This window comes from Xenopus laevis, chromosome 1S (assembly GCF_017654675.1).
Source record: "Xenopus laevis strain J_2021 chromosome 1S, Xenopus_laevis_v10.1, whole genome shotgun sequence".
In the NCBI taxonomy this organism is placed as follows: Eukaryota; Metazoa; Chordata; class Amphibia; order Anura; family Pipidae; genus Xenopus; species Xenopus laevis.
In genome coordinates this window covers 3615871-3638528 of record NC_054372.1, presented here as the reverse complement: position 1 = coordinate 3638528, position 22658 = coordinate 3615871, and the positions used below count along the sequence as shown (strand labels likewise).

The 22658-nt window shown below is 42.9% G+C and overlaps 1 protein-coding gene across 1 annotated transcript; it reads right to left on the bottom strand.

The window, feature by feature from the left end:
- Nucleotides 1–741: 741 nt before the first annotated feature.
- LOC108704093 (disintegrin and metalloproteinase domain-containing protein 12) lies at nt 742–19785 on the bottom strand. The gene is made up of 14 exons (XM_041579347.1): nt 19632–19785; nt 14012–14121; nt 12568–12647; nt 10714–10792; nt 9011–9087; nt 5887–6052; nt 5009–5062; nt 4682–4753; nt 4186–4355; nt 3858–3942; nt 3643–3779; nt 3391–3496; nt 2267–2312; nt 742–2080 (listed from the first exon to the last, which is right to left on the bottom strand). The coding sequence occupies exons 1-14, from the start codon at nt 19693–19695 to the stop codon at nt 1983–1985; spliced, it is 1344 nt and encodes a 447-aa protein (XP_041435281.1). The 5' UTR covers nt 19696–19785; the 3' UTR covers nt 742–1982.
- Between the last annotated feature and the right edge of the window lie 2873 nt (nt 19786–22658).

The window sequence follows — 22658 nt, the reverse complement described above, 5'->3', positions numbered from 1 at the left end:
TGTGCGTGTGTGCAAGGCAGCCATTAGCAATCACGGGGCCTGGTAAATATACAGCAATTCAGTGCCACATGATAAAGACACATTAGGAAGAAAGTCCCTGGCCAGTAGAGCTTACAATCTAAGTGGGTGGATAATGTACAGGTACAAATAGGCACAAGGCTTAAATTCCAGGACAGGTAGAGCTCTAGTGATTGAGGAGGTAGGATCTGAGGTGGCTTTGGAAGGGCTTCAGAGAGGGTTCACTTCCAGAGAAAATCATGGATGGAATTCCAGAGGGAAGGAGCAGCAAGAAAGGTTTAAGATGAGAAGTGGCAGTGGGTTTGGAGGGTGTGAAGAGACGGTGGCATTTAGGGGAGCGGAGGAGACAGTCAGGAACATACAGTGAGGGAATGTAGTGAGGAGCAGACGAGTGAAGGGCTTGTGTTTTCTCTCCTTTGTGACTGGCAGTTTTGTTCCTGTGTTACTACATGAGGTGCTTTTTGTCACCCAAGTGTTGCCTGTTACAAGGGTCTCACTTTGCCTCAAAGCAAAACAGCCCCTGGTTCCTAATGAAGCCACATCTGATCTCTTGGTACCTCCAGGCTGCAGGGACCTGTCCAGTTTTTGTACTTACCCAGTTATTGTTACAATAAACATGTGCCCAGCTGTTCCCAGGGGAGAGAGTCTGAGCATGAGCTCCATGTTTGTGGATTCCAATTCCCTCCCCCCCCCAGAAAGAGGACAAAGCCGAAGCAGGAATGGGGGCCGCTGGGTGCGAGAGACTCCCCCCAAATATCTCAGGCTCTTTCATCACCTGTAAATGCTCTATACACAGAAAGGCCTTTTCATTTAATATTTGCATTCACAGATGCCTAAGAGGTAGATTTTGCCTTTATTGAGCCATTTGTTTTACAGCAAATAACAGTAATGCTTTTTGTTTCAATAGCAACAAATATGGGAACATTGGTCGGTGCCACCTATTGGCAGCCAGAAGAATTGGTACTAAAGCAGTTACAGCAGTGGTGATCCTTTTATTTGGACTTATAATTCTCTTATCAGGACAAGACTCTATGGCAGTGACATTTACCTTAATATTAATCATTAGTACGATGACAACTAGAGGATTATGTGAAATTAATTATATTTTAAGTGCTTTTTTTGTAACAGAGGTTCATGCTCAAGCCTATGATGAACCCTATGGCACCTCAGCCCTAATCCTTTATTAGTAGGGAATTTTAAGAGTCAGAACTACAGAACTGAGAAGGTTAGATATGGATGGAGGGTGTGACTGGCCTTTCAGCCAATATATTTGTGTTTGAACCCACCCAATGAATCACTCATCTCTCATTAGTGACGTATTCCTTCATCGTCTCACATGGGACCCACAATGCTTTCAGCACCAGTATACTTGGATTCCAGCAGATCAGCTTCACATACCAACGAGGCACCAACTCAGGCCTGTACCAATGATAACAGCTGGGTGAGTACAAGCTGAAAGTCTCATGGACGACCAGTGAAGTGGAACAGTCTGAAGCACACAACTAAAGGGCCTATTGCTAGTGCTATGCTATGTCCCTGAAATCCTGAAAGCAGCCATTGGCTTCCATCATGAATGTGCATGGGTTTATATTACACATTGTTGTCTTATCTTCTATCCAGCAGTGGAACATCTAGATCTTGGAGTTTTAGTTGAGTGGACTTTGTCTACCATTGGAGACACCGCCTCATATTATTCCTCCAGATTAGATTGTGGCCTGGGGATCTAGCAGATTTCTCCTTCTCCACGGAGAGTCCAACTAGGACAGGATGGTCTTTGGAAACAACCAGTTTTGGACTTTTCATCCAAAGGACAGACATATTAACTGCCACTGCTATGAGCCATCCCACCCCACCATCATCATTTCTGATCAGCACCAGCAAGTTGTAGGGGCATGGCACCCACTTATTCTTCCTGGCCACACGTGGGAGAAGAAACTCTTCCTGTACCTTCACTGTCTTCCCATTTAGACGGCCTGGAGATTTTTGCAGGACACCGTTCTCCAGATGATGAGGAAGGATATCAGGACGATCAGAGAACAAAGGAAAATGGAGACTTTTCCAACTGGAAGAGACACAAATAAGACTGAGTGATGTGGGTCAAGCTAAAGATATAGTTGATACATATATATATATATATATATATATATATATATATATATATATATATATATATATATATATATATATATATATATATATATATATATATATATATATAAATATCCAACTCATAATAGCTAGTGCTTACCAGTTTCAAGAATCATGTGCTGATCAACAACCGGGGGAGATTCCTCCTGGCAACACAATGTAGTATAATCACATGTTATATACTGTGTATATATATATATATATATATATATAAGACAGAGACATTTTGTGCTTCTGACACTGAAAAATGCCTTTTTAAACAAAACAGGGATTGTTTGTCCATATATAACAATATATTTAATAGGGATGCACCGAATCCAGGATTCGGTTCGGGATTCGGGCAGGATTCGGGCTTTTTCAGCGGTATTCGGATTCGGCCGAATCCTTGTGCCTGGCCGAACCGAATCCGAATCCTAATTTGCATATGTAAATTAGGGGCGGGTAGGGAAATCACGTGATTTTCCATCACAAAAGAAGAATTTTTTCCACTTTTTCCTTTCCTGCCCCTAATTTGCATATGCAAATTAGGCTTCGGATTCGGTTCGGTATTCGGCCAAATCTTTCACCAAGGATTCAGGGATTCGGCCGAATCCCAAATAGTGGATTTGGTGCATCACTAATATTTAAGCTGAACAACTACGTCAAACTCATCCCATATCTGGCCAGTCCTACACTTAATTTTCATCTGATTCATTAAGAATTCAATTGCTTAATTATACATTTTACAAAGGGACTAAGTTTTACCTGCAACTTACTTGCTGCTTTCAAAGTAAAACTCCCAAACTTGGCTGCCCTTTTATTAGACACCAGTGGGATCACCTGACTATAGCTGGGAGGGGTGGGAGCTACAACATGGAGCTGGTCACTGCTCCTGTATAACTATAACAAACAAGGGAAAGTTGTGCTCACCACTATTTTTTAAAACCATTAGGCGGGGGTGCAATGAGGGTGTGACCACAAAATACATATAGAGAAATACAAGATTCCTCTGCACTCAACCCATTATCAATATATTTAAGACAGAGACATTTTGTGCTACTGCTACTGAAAAATGCCTTACCCTTTAAACAACACAGGGATTGTTTGTCCATATATTACAATATATTTAAGCGTTGTCTTAAATATATTGATAATGGGTTGAGTGCAGAGGACCTCTTGTATTTGTCTATATGAATTATGGGGGAAAGGTGCATTGTGGGTAAACATATTACCAGTGGTACTTACGATATATGTGTGGGGCTGGTCCTTTAAGCAGGTGATGTCCTTCTCCTCGAGGAACCGATCAAGGAAGTGATGGCTGCACTCACTAAACACTGGGTGAATATCGTACCTAGGGGGCAGGCCAGCTCATTAGTATGGGTGCAGAACTAGCCAATCAAATAAGATAAGTGTTGCACAGAACAGACACAGGAGAAGAGCCACCAGATGCCGTGATTGGCCAGAATGAGGTGCCTACAGCTCTGGTGGGCCACTTACCAATTCCGTTTTGAAAGGAGGCACCTCCCCGGCGCCACTGGACAGTAGCAATTATCTGTATCGTGACTCATGCCCAGATTGTGTCCTATCTCGTGTGCAACGTACTTGGCCAACTCTTTGGGACTGACCCCTGTGTCCTGCAGAAGAACATCAATGGTCTATAGCAGCTATACCATACAAAACAGCCACATTAAATCCTTAAATCAGAACCTTACCCGGATGACCCCACCGCTATGGGACACTGTGCACATTTGGCCCAGAAAGGCTTCCCCGAGGATGTGGTGCTTGAATCGAACCCCACTGTGAGATACAGATGAGCAATAAGTACACCTGGGTCAATAATTGGGGGACGTTTCTGCCTGACCAGGGGAAAGAGAGCAGCACAGGAACAGGAAGGATAGATAATACGAGCTCTGCATCTAGGTAAGTATAAGGGGGTAGATTCATTTTACTAACGGAGGGCGTGGATTCTAATGAGTCCAGGTTTTATCTCAAGTAGACTTGCCCTTTAATAGGCAATGACAGCAAAGAGAAGAGCTCTACCTTATAAGCTGAATGTTGTCGTGGTGAATCCGAGGCAGAAGAACCTGCTCCCGCCACTCCAAGAACTGCAGGAGGGATACCGTCGCTGTGTCGGAAATATTCACTTTATTCTCTTGAGTCCAAATCTCAATTCCCACAAGAAAGATCTGGAAATTTATTTCCAAAAAGATCTGCAAAAATAAAACATGGGGAAAAAAAACTTTATTGCCTAATGTAAGTTCTCTAAATTCGTGATTCTTATTTCTGGACAAAGAGGTGCAACCAGAAAAATTGGATCCAGAAAAGGTGGGACCCGTGGGCTCCTCAGCTGTTGTTGTTGCTACAACCTGGGAGCTGCTGTTGCTACACAACATAATATGTCATTAGTGCTTCCCTTAAGGGGCCAGGGGCAAATACCTTTTCTGCTTAACCCTGAATCCACCCTGGTGCATGTAGCTACCCGTTTGCTGAGACCGAGACAGATCCTACAACCCTCTGCATGAAGCCCGACTCCTACCTGATTGAGATGGTGGGCTACGGCCATGAGATGGTGTCTGGTTCTCTGCACGTTCTCTTCATGCCGCTGGAACTGAGATGAAATGGCAGTTATAAGACTCATAACCACAACACAAAACATCCAATAAGATTTATTGCTGGGGGATCAGAGAGTTCTCATTATTCTAGAAGCCCACTTATTCCTAATGGAACCCTAAGAGTCAATGTTATTAAGAGGTTTGGGCCAGGGCTTGGAAACCATTGAGTTTTGCAGGAAGCTTGGGTCCCCCTATTCTGGGAGTCATTCTACTTGGTACATTGCTAATAGGTACAAGTACAAACCACTTACCTCTTCTTTATCCGCCACCAAAAAGAGCTCAATCTTGTATGGCTCTCTGCCACCCTTTTGGGAAAGGAATAGGTCAGTAGATTATACTGTGAGATACAACAGGACTAATATTGTCATTGACTATCATACAGAAAACACATCTTAAATGAGAACTAAACCCTAAAAACAAATATGGATAGAAATGTCATATTTTAAATACAGGACTTACTGCACCAGCTTAAACTTTCAGAATTTCTATAAGAGTTTTGATACAGCCCTTCAAAGTTGAGCACAGGGGGTCACCATCTTGGATTTTGTTGGGAGAGTCAGTGACACTGCACATGCTCACTGGGCAGGTGTTGGAAAGCAAAGCTATGGGGTTGTTGCAAATCATCAAGCTCATGTAAATGACAGAAGCATAGAGCATGTGCAGTGAATCAGTAGGATAGAAAATGGTGAGCTACTGGGGCATCTTCCCTGCTAAAGGGCTGCAGTTGCCTTGGGCTGATACACAGTCTCAAAACATAATTTGCAGCATTTCCACCCTATTTCTTTGTTAAACTTTAGTCCTCATTTAATTGGGCAACACCAGCAGCAAATCTTTCTGTCTAAAATCCTATAACTGACAATACAGTGACAGCGAGAGAGACAGAGAGGAGGCTCAGCTACAGAGGCCGTGAGATGGACCCGTGGGAGAGGGACTCATGGGGTCCAACTGGAATCAGATAGTGGGAGTCTTAGACAGAGAGTGATAGAATGATAGATAGATGATGGAGAGAGAGAGAGATGATGGATTAATAGAGATAGACAGACAGACAGACAGACTGCATAATAATAATAATTGGTGCTCACAATCACAAGGTGGGGAGTGGATGTAACAGTGGGTGCTATAACGTTACCTCTTCTGAGCGGGAATCCTGGGGGGAGCGGAGGAAGCGCTTGGGTGCTGCACCCATAAATGGCTTTTCAGGGTGATAGCGCAGCTTTATAGGTTTGTGTTGTGCAGGATCAGATGGTGTCAGGGCATCAAAGCTGTAAGTTCCCTCTGTGAGAGAGATGTAGCCACTGTAATACAGAGGAATATCAATGTGGGACTGGAGGGCTGTTATACAGGGTCGGCTCTTCCAATAAAGAGAGAGAATTAAATTGTCTGGAATCAGAATCCTCACCTGACCCTTCTGCCCATTTATTCCTTTTAGTCTTAAACTTGTCTGAGGTCATTGTTGTTATTTGTTTAATAATCCTAAATTGCCTCCAGGTGGTGCTATTAGCTCTAGTGTTTTGAAGCTGTTGCCTCCAATTACTTGTCATTCCTATTTGTCTCTTTCATTTCAGTTTAACGAATCTGTCAGATTTGCCCCAATGAGATTTAGTTTATTACTAAACAAATGAAATGTCGTTTATTAGTAGCCAAATATGATATTCAATGGTCCAGTGAGATTTAGTTTATTACTAAACAAATAAAATGTCGTTTATTAGTAGCCAAATATGATATTCAATAGTCCAGTGAGATTTAGTTAATTACTAAACAAATGAAATGTCGTTTATTAGTAGCCAAATATGATATTCAATAGTCCAGTGAGACACTTATCCCCAATTCTTTGTGCTGGGACATTTATTCAGGAATCTCTGATGGGACAATGACCCTTATAATATAATATGTCCATATATCAGGGGGACACGGGGAGGCAACTGTCCCGGGCCCAATGGCTTCTATATGTTATGGGGGGCTACTTTTACTAGATTAGCTGGGCCCCCCTTGAACTGCCTAAGTAGGAGCCGAGTTATGCCGCACACAAATTTGTTTTTTTTTTTTTTAAAACCTTTGGGAACTATTTTTTGTTAACTTGGGGGGCCCTGGCAGCTGATTTTTTGTTTAACTTGGGGGGGCTCTGGCAGCTGATGTTTTTTTTAACTTGGGGGGCCTTGTGGCTGATGGTGTTTTTTAACTTGGGGGGGGGGCTGGCCACCAATTTTTTTTTTACTTGTAGGTGGGCCCAGAAAATGTTGTTGTACAGGGCCCTGTGAATTCTGATGGTGGCCCTATGTCCAGCACCCCTCTTCCCCTTGGCCTCACCCCATCACTCTATTGCCATTCACCACAACAGCCCCCCTCTTCCACTGTCCCCCACTTGTCAGCCCAGCCCCCCCCCAGTCAGCCAGCGCTACAGCTATTAATAGAGATAATAAAAGAGGATCATTGTGTGACGACCCCTTTAAGCCTTGGCTCAGCAGCTCTCACTTACACTTCTGATATCTGCAGCCCTTGCACAGAACCTGCCTGTAGGGCCCCGGGGCCCAATGGAATTTATAGACACAGATGCTGCTAGAATTTAATTCTCTGGAAACGGTTTAGAATTGGGGAGCTGAAATCAGAGCTGCTGTCAGACCAGACAAAAGGGGGTGACCTAGTTATGGTTAAATAATACCCCAGACTTGGGTTGGTGGAGGGAGGAGTTACAGGCACAAAGGGGAAATATTGAGCTCCTGTTTCACTTTAAATGAAATAAATACACTAACAAAAGCCACTGATTAACAATCTGGTCCCCGGGTAGAATCAGTTTGCACCCTGGTGTGTCACTAACACTGAGGCTCAGCCTTTATCTCTATCACGAGTAGCAGCAAATATGGATCAATCAGCACTCTAATGCACTCTAATGCATTTATATTAGGGATGCACCAAATCCAGGATTCAGTTCAGGATTCAGCCAGGATTCGGCCTTTTTCAGCAGGATTTGGATTCGGCCGATTCCTTCTGCCTGGCCGAATCAAATTTGAATCCTAATTTGTATATGCAAATTAGTGGCGGGGAGGGAAATCACATGACTTTTTGTCACAAAACAAGGAAGTAAAAAATGTTTTCCTCTTCCCACCCCTAATTTGCATCTGCAAATTAGGATTCGGATTCAGTTCGGTATTCAGCCGAATCTTTCGCAAAGGTTTCGGGTGTTCGGCTGAATCCAAAATAGTGGATTCAGTACATCCCTAGTTTATATCAATGGAAATGTGCCTAAAAATGAAGTGTAGAGATACAGTTAACTTTGTTTCCCTATCGGAATATGGAAGATTAGTCAGTGCAGGGCTGAATACAACGCTGAGTTGCTCCGCCCACGAGGAGCCTGAATTAGTGACAAGAGGCAGAGCTACAAGAACATGGAGCCCAAGTGTCAATGGCAGTGATTCCAGGAGATTAAGGCACTGCCCGAGGAATAGGAGCGCTGATATCTATACAATATATATTTATATATGAGGGAAAGGGAAGCATGTGTAAAGTACTTTTAACTGGGAGTTTTGGGAATCATTATGATATACAGAGATCAGGGCTTTAAAGGGGAACTATCGCGAAAATGAAAATTTAATATTGGCTTCAGCATACTGAAATAAGAAACTTTCTAAATACAATCAATTAAATATTCTGCATTGTTTCTGAAATAATCAAGTTTATCTTCACTATCCCTCTCTCAGCATCTGTTTCTCTTCATTCTCTCTTCATGCAGCAGTTGGGTGTCAGATATTCACTGACAGTTAGATCCAATATATCTTATAGGGGGGCTCCTTTTGCCTAGAAGATGTATTAGAGGTCACTCTATTAAACTCACCAGACATCATGTCTCTCTACATGCAGGATTTGTGCAAAAGGCAGTTATTTTGTTACATTTTGTTTGTACTGGAATCAGTTATTTGAGTCAATTAAATACAGAATATTTAATTGATTGTATTTAGAAAGTTTCTTATTTCAGTATGATAAATCTTAAATTAAATCTTCATTTTTGAGATAGTTTCCCTTAAACAATGACAGAACACCAGGAGGGCCCCTTTGTCATTCTGGGGTGCAATGAAGTAGTAGCAGAAGGTGCAAGTGCTACAGAGCCCCATATTTATCCCAGGACTCCTGCTCTGCACCTTCTGGGTATAACACATGTGCTTGATGTATGAGCCCCATAATTCTCCATTCATTGTGCTGGTGCCCTTGAGTCTCCCGTTACATATATGTAGCATGACAAGGAGGCAACACTATCTCACCTGAGGTTGGGACATGTACACAGGGACACCAGGGAGTCTGTGAGTCCTTCCACTGAGCCCGTATAACAGCAATGCTCCTGGGAATAGAGGCACCGGGGAAACAATGTTATACACAGAGTCAGGGATCACACTCATGCTTGCTACAAATCCATATTACAAGTTAAAGGGACACTGTCATGGGAAAAAATGTTTTTCTTTTTTTCAAAACACATCAGTTAATAGTGCTGCTCCAGCAGAATTCTGCACTGAAATCCATTTCTCAAAAGAGTAAACAGATTTTTTTATATTTAATTTTGAAATCTGACATGGGGCTAGACATATCGTCAGTTTCCCAGCTGCCTCCAGTCATGTGATTTGTGCTTTGAAAAACTTCAACCACTCTTTACTGCTGTACTGCAAGTTGGAGTGATATCACCCCTCCCCCCCAGCAGCCTAACAACAGAACAATTGGAAGGTAACCAGATAGCAGCTCCTTAACACAAGATAACAGCTGCCTGGTAGATCTAAGAACAGCACTCAATAGTAAAATCCAGGTCCCACTGAGACACATTCAGTTACATTGAGTAGGAGAAACAACAGCCTGCCAGAAAGCAGTTCCATCCTAAAGTGCTGGCTCTTTCTGAAATCACATGTCCAGGCAAAATGAGCTGAGATGCACCTACACACCAATATTACAACTAAATACACTTGCTGGTTCAGGAATGACATTTTATATTGTACAGTGAATTATTTGCAGTGTAAACAGTGTCATTTAGAAATAAAAACGACATCATAAAATCATGACAGAATCCTTTTAAAGAGAAAACAGTAAGGGATAGAATTCAGTTCCATGGAACAGTCCCCCTAAGTTGGAAATCCCGAGGGTAGTGAACACTGATTTATATATATATATATGTAACCTGCCTGCCCCAGCTTGTCTGGAATGCCCCCATACAATCCCGGGGCCCCACAAACAGCTGCTGGCTAGTGATAAGTTCCCCTGGGAAAGTCTGTGGCCAATAAATAGATACAAGGACTATTAGGGGCACATTTACTTAGCTGGAGTGAAGGAATAGAATAAAAAATACTTTGAATTTCGAAGTATTTATTTGGCTACTTCGACCTTCGACTACGACTTTGAATCGAACGTTTGAACTAAAAATCATTCCACTATTCGACCATTCGATAGTGGAAGTACTGTCTCTTTAAAAAAAACTTCGACCACCTACTTTGCCACCTAAAACCTACCGAGCACCAATGTTAGTCTATGGGGAAGGTCCCCATGGGCTTTCCTGGCTTTTTTCGATCGAAGGAAAATCGTTCAATCGAAGGATTTAATCGGTCGATCGAACAATTTTTCCTTTGATCGTACGAACGAAGAAAATGCAGTAAATCCTTCGACTTCGATATTCAAAGTGGAAGGATTTTACTTTGACGGTCGAATATCGAGGGTTAATTAACCCTCGATATTCGACCCATAGTAAATGTGCCCCCTAAAGTCCATTGTATGATGTTCATGTATCGTAGAGCTGCTGTATGTGCTCATAGCTACAGAACTGTAACAAACACCATTTGTACTTGCACTGAGCTCAGCAGCAGTTTATTCACATATAATAATACACATATCAGTGCCCTCATTTGTATCACAAGTGGATTTATAAGGAGGGAGTACAACACACAAGGAGGGCTATGGGACGGGTGTGTAAGGCTCTCGCAGTACCTACCAGGTGGCCCAATGATTCTGTCACTAGTCGTCCATCTGCCTCATAATGGGACGCTGAAAAATTTCCTGCGAGGAGATCACTGAAACAAAAACATCATTAAAATGAAATGATATAGAATTGATTTATAATGAGGGCAGGCTGCTTGCTTCAATCAGTTCTCATGGGCGAATTTCTCCCATTTCGCTTCGGCGATAATTTAGTGAAACCCGAAACAGCGTCAATTTCAGACGCGTCTGAAAAGTTGCTCATGTCAATTTTGACGCTGGCGATAAAGTCAATGAGCGTCCAAATAGTGCTGACGCGCCGATTTTGACGCAAAAAACCTTTCGAAACGCATCCAAAATAAATTCACCTGCCGCAAATTTGCTGCGAGTTTCTGCGGTTTGCCACCAGCGAATAAATTCACGAAACTCCAGAGAAAATTCGCCGTCGACAAACCGCAGAAATCCACCGCAAGTTCGCGCCAGGCAACTTTTTTTCACCCATCACTACTCATGGGCTTCTGGGGAATCACCATTGGAAGTCATCTAACCTCCCAATTTAGGGGTCATTCGCTTAAGGGGATACAGTCAGCTGACCCCCCGGCCAGTATTTGTTTTTGTCATTTTCAAAAAAGTGATACTCAGAGTTCCCTGTATAACTCAGCCTGCAGCCTTGTGTCTTTATATGGTCACAGAACAACCCCTCAGTGACTTCTAATATCCTTATCATTTACAGTAGGGGGTACATTATCCCTTATAATACATGAGTGATACTCAGAGTTCCCTGTATAACTCAGCCTGCAGCCTTGTGCCTTTATATGGTCACAGAACAACCCCTCAGTGACTTCTAATATCCTTATCATTTACAGTAGGGGGTACATTATCCCTTATAATACATGAGTGATACTCAGAGTTCCCTGTATAACTCAGCCTGCAGCCTTGTGTCTTTATATGGTCACAGAACAACCCCTCAGTGACTTCTAATATCCTTATCATTTACAGTAGGGGGTACATTATCCCTTATAATACATGAGTGATACTCAGAGTTCCCTGTATAACTCAGCCTGCAGCCTTGTGCCTTTATATGGTCACAGAACAACCCCTCAGTGACTGCTAATATCCTTATCATTTACAGTAGGGGGTACATTATCCCTTATAATACATGAGTGATACTCAGAGTTCCCTGTATAACTCAGCCTGCAGCCTTGTGCCTTTATATGGTCACAGAACAACCCCTCAGTGACTGCTAATATCCTTATCATTTACAGTAGGGGGTACATTATCCCTTATAATACATGAGTGATACTCAGAGTTCCCTGTATAACTCAGCCTGCAGCCTTGTGCCTTTATATGGTCACAGAACAACTCCTCAGTGACTTCTAATATCCTTATCATTTACAGTAGGGGGTACATTATCCCTTATAATACATGAGTGATACTCAGAGTTCCCTGTATAACTCAGCCTGCAGTCTTGTGCCTTTATATGGTCACAGAACAACCCCTCAGTGACTTCTAATATCCTTATCATTTACAGTAGGGGGTACATTATCCCTTATAATACATGAGTGATACTCAGAGTTCCCTGTATAACTCAGCCTGCAGCCTTGTGCCTTTATATGGTCACAGAACAACTCCTCAGTGACTTCTGATATCCTTATCATTTACCCTTGTGGATGATATTAATTAATGTGCCCTGTCCTTAGCTTTTTGTAATAGGATAATAACATAACAGGAGGGTTGTGAGAGAAATGGCAGCTTAGGCTGAGCTAATAACAGTTCAGTAGAATAAAACTTGCACGTACATTTGCCCTTTTACCATGACCATGAGAATAATAAAAGAACACGAAATTAAAATAAATGTATCTGTACTCACTGCGCCTTCTGGAGTGTGAGAACGTGATCTTTCCCTTTTATTCTAATGGAGAACTGAATCCTCTTTTCAGAATTTGCCTCCTGGGAAAAAGAAAGTTTCCATTGTTATTGCAGTGGAATTCTCAACTCCCAGCATCCTCTTGTCAGCTCAGCTGATGGGAAGAGTTGTAATTTGGAAGTGTGGGTAATGGCCAATATTGGAATATACACTCTCCTCTATTGTACAACTGTCATCACTCACAGCATAAGACTCAGCAGTAAGTCCTTAATAGTGACACCAGCTGAGCAGAAGTGATAAAGGGCATAGAATATACATTTAGACAGTTCAACATGGTGGAGTCAGTAGGACATGATGGAGACTGTAGGAAAAGGTGGAGTCATTAAGTAAGATGGAGACAGTAGGGTAAGGTGAGATCAGTCAGGTAAGCTGGGACACGAGACAAGCCGTAGCAGGGAGGGAAAGATGGAGATAGAAGGGCAAGATGGAGATAATGAGAACATTTGGAGCAAGAAGGACAAGAGGGAGATAGAAGAACATGATGGGACAATGCGACAAGCTGGAGTAAGTAGGGCAAGATGGAGACAGTAGGACAAGAGGGATACAGGAGGGCAAGATGGAGACAGTAACACAAGAGGGATACAAGAGGGCAAGATGGAGATAGTCGGACAAGATGGAGATATTAGGGCAGAATGGAGACAATGGCACAGGTTGGAGGGAGTAGGGGAAGAGGGATACAGAAGGGCAAGGTGGAGATAATGGAGCAAGTAGTGCAAGATGGAGACAGAAAGGCAACATGGAGATAATAGGACAACGTGAAGTAAGTAGGACAATATGGAGACAGTAGGGAAAATGAAGTCAGAAGAGTAAGATAGAGGCACCAGGACAAAATGGAAATAGTAAGGTAAGACAGAGACAGTAGAACAAGGTGGAGTCACTAGAACAAAAAATAAGAGGCAGCAAGGCAATATGAGAAAAGTGAGGCAAAAGGGCTTATTGTAGCAGCAGAAGAACATGATGGAGACAGTAGGACAATATGAGTAGAGTAGGGCAAGATGAGGAGAGTAGGGTAAGATGACTCACAGTTAGTGATGGGCGAATCTGATCCATTTTACTTCACCATAAAATTGTGAAACACTGAAAATTCTCCAAAATGGATTGAAGTCTATGTGTGACAAATTTTTTTGGCACGCAACAATTTTTTTCACCCATTGAAGTCTATGGGCATCATTTTTGAAGCTAAAAATTTCGCTCATCACTTACAATCAGGCAAAAAGATGGAGAAATAGGGCAAGATTATGAGTCATCTCACAGATCAGCCTTGGACAATCTTTATAATCTTTCATCACTTTATAAGAGACCTGTGCTCCTCTCAGGTCACCCCCAACTAACATAACTTCATGCACAACTATTTTTTATGTACTGGAAATAAACATAATATACTTACTTGATAAGCCCGTCCATGTGATGTTTTGGGCTCTTGATCCTTGATCCTGTGCAGGGTGGAGATGGTATACGGAGTTGGGAACTGTTTGTGTGCCATCCTGCAGGGCACAGCTTGGAGAAGCAAAGGAAAGACTGTAAGACTTTGGGATGAACAATAGGGGCTCTCACATCTGCCCTTCTTTTCCCATTCAGGTGAATTCAGGGCTTGGCACAAGGCTGAATTGGGCTCACCTGAATAAACCTCGTTATTGGTTATCTTTTCATTCAGGCCCCTCCCAGCCCCTTGCATACCATCATAATAAACAGAATAATAAAGACTATATGATCAGCGAACTTCCCCTTTGACCCAATCCTGTTTCATAGAAGGAAAATGAGTCACTTAAGTGCAAAATATGTAAATGAGCCATTAGACTGACATGTAGAGACAGAGCGACGAGCTAAATCTCAACAAACTTCAAACATCAGGGGCAAGAAAGCCTGGGGGGGGCTACAGAAATGAGCCCTTTTCACTTTGCTGAAAAATTCACCAAATGCATTGAAGTCAATTTTTTCAGTTTCAATTGGTGAAACCTGGCGTAAAATGTCCTTCTAGCTGCCTATTCCTTGCTCCACAGTAACAGGTCCTGGATGTCTGTATCTGCTCAGGCCCCAAGACTCTCTCTAACTGCACTGTTAGTTCTGACAAGTAACTAGCCAGACTTATCAATAGTATTTGGCTGCTCGGATTAACCAATATTCAGACTGAATGCTGACTTAATCTTGTTTTTTCTGCATATTGCCCTACTTTCTCCATCTTACCCTTCTGTTGTCTCCATCTTGCCCTTTATTGTCTCCATATTGTCCTAATGTCTCCATCTTGCCCTTTGTTGTCTCTGTGTTGTCCTACTGTCTCCATCTTGCCCTACTGTCTCCATCTTGCCCTTTATTGTCTCCATATTGTCCTAATGTCTCCATCTTGCCCTTTGTTGTCTCTGTGTTGTCCTACTGTCTCCATCTTGCCCTACTGTCTCCATCTTGCCCTTTGTTGTCTCCATGTTGTCCTACTGTCTCCATCTTGCCCTACTGTCTCCATCTTGCCCTTTGTTGTCTCCATGTTGTCCTACTGTCTCCATCTTGCCCTTTGTTGTCTCCATGTTGTCCTACTGTCTCCATCTTGCACTACTGTCTCTATCATGTACTACTGAACTATCTTTCTCTACTTTACATACACTTGTAGACTAACACTTCCAGGGTGGGCCAGCTGGACACTGTAAAGGAAGCCAGTGGGCTCTCACGGCTCTCACTGGCGCAAGCCTGATCTTCATTGGGATCTTTAGGTGCTCCCCCAGATTGTGGCTGTATGTAAGGAGAAGGTGGGAAGTAAGAGGTAGGTCCAGGACGCTCCATTCCAACACTGGAACCTTCTACATTGGGTGGTGCTAAATTGGGGGCTAAAAGTTAGGCCCAGGGAAGTTCCTACCCCAAGTTCTCAATTCACACAGCATTACAGTCACACTTATGACATGTGAAAGTTCAATAAGGGAATAAATCTAGGGTTCAGATAGGACTCAGCAGTGTTTCCCACTCCCACCTTTGTTGCCCCTCTTGTGGGTGTTTGATTTAAGGCTGTAGTGAGGGAGAGGAACATTCGTGGGGGACATAGAGTAGAGTTCCTGTACCAACATGGCTGCTTACTGGCACCAACAGTAACAATTGTGTGAACAGCAAACGCCATTTCTCCTGCATTACTAATTTCCTACTTACTGGTTTATAGTGTAATCACACAATTACTGTAACAAGCAAAATAAATCAGGTTAATAATAGTGTCGGCTCTTGTTTACCTAAATGACAAAAGCCATAACTGTTCTGGGTCTGTAATGTATGAGGCACTGCTGAATATATGGCAGCTGGCAAAATACCCAATATCTTGGTGTCCGTAGAAATCCTATAAACATTCCTATTCAGTTGCTGATGCTGAAAATACTATCAGCTCCAGCTCTATTTTATTGCCTTCTGGAGAATAGGACCTAGGGTACAAATAAGCAATCACCCCAAATCTCCCCCTAACTGACCTTCAGACTGGGCCCCCTTAGCTCATAACATTGGGGTGTCACCCTGCTATAGTTCCAGGGGTACCCAGGGTACAAATAAACACTCACGCCAAATCTCCCCCTAACTGGCCTTCAGACTGGGCCCCCTTAGCTCATAACAAGGTTACAGATATATAGAAACATTGGGGTGTCACCCAGCTATAGTTCCAGGGGTACCCAGGGTACAAATAAGCACTCACCCCAAATCTCCCCCTAACTGACCTTCAGACTGGGCCCCCTTAGCTCATAACAAGGTTACAGATATATAGAAACATTGGGGTGTCACCCTGCTATAGTTCCAGGGGTACCCAGGGTACAAATAAGCACTCACCCCAAATCTCCCCATAACTGACCTTCAGACTGGGCCCCCTTAGCTCATAACAAGGTTACAGATATATAGAAACATTGGGGTGTCACCCAGCTATAGTTCCAGGGGTACCCAGGGTACAAATAAGCACTCACCCCAAATCTCCCCCTAACTGACCTTCAGACTGGGCCCCCTTAGCTCATAACAAGGTTACAGATATATAGAAACATTGGGGTGTCACCCAGCTATAGTTCCAGGGGTACCCAGGGTACAAATAAGCACTCACCCCAAATCTCCCCCTAACTGACCTTCAGACTGGGCCCCCTTAGCTCATAACTGCAGAGATACAGTAATACATTATGATTACATAAAACTTGGCTGCAGAAATCCTATTTATTGATTTACTGACTCACTGACCCTATAATGATACCTAAGAAGTAAATGTAGTAAAGTTTTAGTGCAAACAAAGAATTTACGCGTTTCACCCCAGAGGAAGAAGCTTAGGGGGGGGGCAGAATATTTTGCATTGTTTACGTGACGGCACATTATTATTCTCACACTGCAGCAGTTGTTAGCGGCTGATAAAATCCTCCCTGAGCTGCTATAAATTAAGGGAAAACATCTGTACTGAATTCCCTGCTCACAACAATGATCTCTATCTGAACAATCCCAGAGCAGAGGGTTGGAGTCAGAATATGTCCTGGACTTAGGGCTGAGAAAAATGAGAAAGGAAAAAAAAAAGAAAATAAAAAAACACTATGTTGGAAAACAGAATTAAGTGGAAAAAACATTTAAAATGTGAACTGTCCCTTTAAGGGTAGTGCTGATGCACATCTCTGTCTGGGTCTGTATAATACAAATAATAATACAAATAATAATACAAATAATAATACAATAATACAAATAATAATACAATAATACAAATAATAATACAAATAATAATACAAACACAAGCCCTGGGATAGTCCATTTATATAGACATTTATATAGACATTTATATAGACATTTATATAGACATTGTGTAGCCATGGGGGCTCCCATTGAAGTTCCAGCAGGGCCCTAGGGGCCACATTTGCATAGCAGATAAGAGATAAGATACAGGGACAGTATCATTTCTCTCCTAGAAAATATGCAAGTTGCTGCCAAGAAATCATACGCGCAGGTGCTGGACAATATTATTTAAAGGGAACTAAAACTCAACAAAGAATATTACACAAGATGTTTTAGGGTTCTGTAAATCCCTGGAGCCTTTAGGGAGGAACTTTCATGGGCGATTCCGGCGTGATCCGATGCACTGTGCGATGGAAATAAGGTAAACTATGGAAATGTTGGATGAAGTCGCAGCGTTCATCCGACGTGACGCAACTATGGGATGTAGACGCATCGTGCAGCGTCTGCATCTGACAGTTGTGTCGTGTCAACGCTGCAACACCATCCGATAATGCTATTACTAACCTTATTTCCGTAGCATCCGACTTGACGCCTGCGTTTTTGCGCAGCACTTTGGATCTCGCTGGAATCGCCCGTGGCGTTCCTCCCGTAGCAGTAAAGCTCTGTTTCTCCAAAGATGCCCCAGTAGCTCCCCATCTTCTTTTCTGCTGATTCACTGATTCGCATGCTCTGTGCTGCTGTCACTTACTGAGCTTAGGGAGCCACTCACAATATACAGTATAAATGCAGCTCTGGTATAGGGGGCTGTCATCATTGCAAATAACACCTGTGGAGTCCAGTGCTTCTAAACATCAGCCTAGAGCCCACTGAGCATGTGCAGAGCCACTGACACTCAACAAGACTGCTGGGGACCAATATGAACTGTACGTTAAATACAGGTATGGGAAATGTTATACAGAATGCCCGCGACCTGGGGTTTTTCAGATAAGGGATCTTTCAGTAAAGTGGATCACCCTACCATATGTATTCTTAAAATGAATTTGGATTTTTTTTGCCTGCAATAAGAATTAGTTATATCCAAGCCAGGATCAAGTAAAAATATTGTTACACAAAAAAAGGAAACCAGTTTTTAAAATTAGAATTATTTGATTTAAATGGGAGTCTATGGCAGATGGCCTTCCCGTAATTCAGAGCTTTCTGGATAACGGATCTTTCCATAATTTGGATCTTCATACCTTAAAGGCAGAGGCACACGGGCAGATTCGGGGAGATTTAGTCGCCTGGCGACTAATCGCCTCTTCTGCGGGGCGACAATCTCCCCAAACTGCCTTCCGCCTGCTATAATGACAAAACTCCTGCGCCAATGAATTCGCGGCACTCAACTTAGGACGACTTCGGAAATCGAATCGTCGCGAGTGCCATTGCGCTGGCGTTTTCTCATTATAGCAGGCGGAAGGTAGGGGGAAGGCAGTTCGGGGAGATTGTTCGGGGAATGGAAATGCATTTTGGGTACAAAAATAGGAGTAATGAATTTGTGCCAATTTGTACGCTAATACGGGGATGCATCGAATCCAGGATTCAGTTCGGGATTCAACCAGGAGTTGGCCTTTTTCAGCAGGATTCGGTCGAATCCTTCTGCCCGGCCGAACCAGAATCCTAATTGGCATATGCAAATTAGGGGTGGGGAGGGAAATCTCATGACTTTTTGTCACAAAACAAGGAAGTAAAAAATGTTTTTCCCTTCACACCCCTAATTTGCATATGCAAATTAGGATTGGGATTCGGTTCATTATTCGGCCGAATCTTTTGTAAAAGATTCGGGGTTTGGCCGAATCCAAAATAGTGGATTTGGTGCATCCCTAGTTAGTTATGTCTCTGACAAAGGCTGAAAGGGTGGATTTAACTGCAGTGCGGCAAAGTTAGGGGCCACAGAAGCAGCACAGCAGCCCTGGTCCATGAGGTTAATAAAAAAATATTCTTCTTACTAGAGATACACCAAATCCACTATTTTGGAGTCGGCCGAACCCCCGAATCCTTCACAAAATATTTGCATCGAATTTGCATATTCAAATTAGGGGTGGGAAGGAGAAAACATTGTTTTACTTCCTTTGTGAGAGTAAGTCATGCAATTTCCCTTCCCCTCCCTAATTTGCATATGCAAATTAGGATTTGTTTTGGCTGGGCACAAGGATTCGGCTGAATCTGAATGCTGCTGAAAAAGGCCGAATTCCGAATTGAATCCTGGATTTGGTGCATCCCTACTTCTTACAGGCTTAGTTGCCCTTGAACAGCTGCTGCCCATTGGCAGTCACACAGCAGCCCTATAGATGGTATAAAAGCAACATTGTCCTTACCTTGGGCACCGGGGCACATCTGTATGAAGATGCCAATAAGCCACACACCTGCGAAGATGCCCATGTCAGTAGTGAGACGTCAGGGAGGGAGCGAGACTGCACTGAGTTGTGAGACGACTCGTCTCTGACACTGGGGAGAGGAGGGGACAGGTAATGACAGGTAATAAAGAGCACAATCCCCTGGGCAGTCACTATCCTGAATGATCTTACCTGCGGGGCCCGCTCTGTGTGTGTGCAGCCTTAACCCTTTCCTGCTCGCAGAACATTCAACCAAATATCCTCATGCAGATGGGACTTGCTGGGGGCTATTTGAATAAAGAAGCATGAGATGGGGCCTTGAGAATTCTTACCTGTGTCAATATTGGGTTATCAGGAAATCTCACATGTTAGTGTATCACTCATTTTTATACAGTGATTTCATGAAATAAAAAGCTTATTCTCAGGAAAAGGGGTGCCTGTGGCTGTTCCGAAGAATCGTTGACTGTGGGGGGTGAGCCTCCCCCAATTCTGTTATTTCAGATATTATTATATAGATAGTGACTAAAGTACCCCCTCTTGTAAAATATAAGGATATTATAAGTTACCGAGGAGTTTCATGACCATATAAAAGTACGAGGCCGAAGGTGTGTTTTTATACAGGTCATGGAACTCCGAGGTAACTTCTAATATCCTTATATTTTACAACTGGGGGTACTTTATTTATTATAATACACAAATTTCAGTGAGTCATGTGACAGAAATGGCATCAGAACTCACCATTTATAACTGATGACATCAGAACTCACCGTTTATAAGGATATCATTTACAAGATATTCATGGCTTTTGTGTATTATATATACTATGTATAGTCAGGGTCCCTGGCCATTCTAGAATCAAGTGACCATTACATTTTGCCCAAATGCTTCCCTGATCCAAACCCAACTGAATCTGCAGCAAACCTGCTCCTTTGGTAATATCCCAGTAAAATGTAACCACAACAGGGACTGATATAGACTCTTGCTGAATTTTGGGGTCCTCTTCCATTAACAGTATATTGTACATTTGAACCTAGCAGCCAGGTTCAACATCAGAACGAATGGGACCCGGGCTACTTTGTTAGTAGAAGTTTTACTGGCCAGGCTAATAAAATCCTGGGCATGTGGAAACCCAAGTCCACTACCCGTCATGGGGGACTTGAACTATCCTGCCAAATAAGTAGAGTAGGGCCCAAATCAAAAAAGAAAAAGCCAATGGATCCCTGCTCCTGTCCGTGCCCTTGAGGAAACTATTATAACACACCACAATCTGCCCATAACATGCCCACTCTTACACAAGCCCTGCTCCTTTTACACTTCACAAATCTCACTTTTTGTGTTGCTTGGGGCCACTATGCCATGATGCTCCTGACGGGTGTACCCTCTGTACCCCCATCTGTGGACCCCTCAAGAGATATTACTCAGACAATCCACCTCCATGTTTAAAACAGGACAACCCATATTTATACTGGGCACATAATTCCTTGCTCCAACTGAGTCTACACTCTACTTTTCCTACACTCACACACAAACACAACAATAGCTAACACAATGAACTCATCACAATCCCAACCCATTTGCTTCCATGGGGGTGGGGGTCTTGCTGGGACTATCCTGACAGATTTGATTCAGTTGATAAGTATAAAATCAGGTATAACTGGAAGTCAAAACAAAAAGCCACATAGATTTCAGGTTGGAATTGAACCCAAGACCCCTCTAAAGTCCACGATTCTCTTGTGGATGCTCCTCTGATCTAGCGCAGCCTCCATTCCTCCCTAGGGTTGCCACCTTTTCTTGAAATAAATCCCGGCCTTCCTATATTTTTATGCATTTCCCCTATTAATAACATTGGGATAAAGATTAATTTTTAGCGGCCAGGCCAGTAAAATAGGGAGCAGGTGATAACCCTATTCCTCCCACACATCACATTATCCAGCCCCGCAGCACATCGCTTCTCTGTAATATCTGTTTTCTTGGGAAATGTTACGTTGAACTCTTTGAAATCTGAAACGTACTATTAACTATTAACTATTCCAGTGGACGGGAGGGTCTTTTTTTGGTTTATACATCCTCTCCCTCCTCCCACATAAAGTGGTACAACCCTGGATGGGGCCAGACAAGTTACACCACTGTACTCCAGGTATAGAGGGCCACTCATAGAACTTTCACCATTGCAACTAAAACCCCCTTTGAGTTGGCCATAAACGCAACGATAATATCGTATGAAACAAATGTTCATATGAAATTCAGTGTTTGTATGGTGGGAGACTGATGTCGGAAGACTTGGATATCGGTCGGCTCATCGATCGGGCTGGTCGGAAAATTTTGATTGGGTGTCTTTGAAGGCACCAGAACATCGGCGATTGTTAGTGCTGAATGGTCAGATACAGGTAGAATTCTATTATTTCTATATGTCTATCTGACCATTCAGCTCTACACATGTTTATTGAAACGAAGGATCTTTCCTGGAAACTTGTAATGTCTATGGCCACCTTTAGACCTCAGCTATAGAACGCACTTCAGCAGTAGAAGGGCTGCAAGTTGGGCAATGATTATATAAACTGCTACTGTCTTCAACTTGCCCTACTGTCTCCATCTTGTCCTACTATCTCCATCTTGTTCTACAGTCTCCATGGTGTCCCACTGTCTCTATATTGTCCTACTGCTTCTATATTGCTACTCTCATCATCGTGCCCTACTGTATACACCTTGCCTACTGTATCCATTTTTTTTCTACGGTCTCCACCTTGCCCTACAGACTCCATCTTGTCATACAGACTCCATCTTGCCCTACAGACTCCATCTTTTCTTACAGACTCCATCTTGCCATACAGACTCCATCTTGTCATACAGACTCCATCTTATCATACAGACTCCATCTTTCCCTACTATCCCGCCTTGCCGTACAGACTCCATCTTGCCATACAGACTCCATCTTGTCATACAGACTCCATCTTATCATACAGACTCCATCTTGTCATACAGACTCCACCTTGTCATACAGACACCATC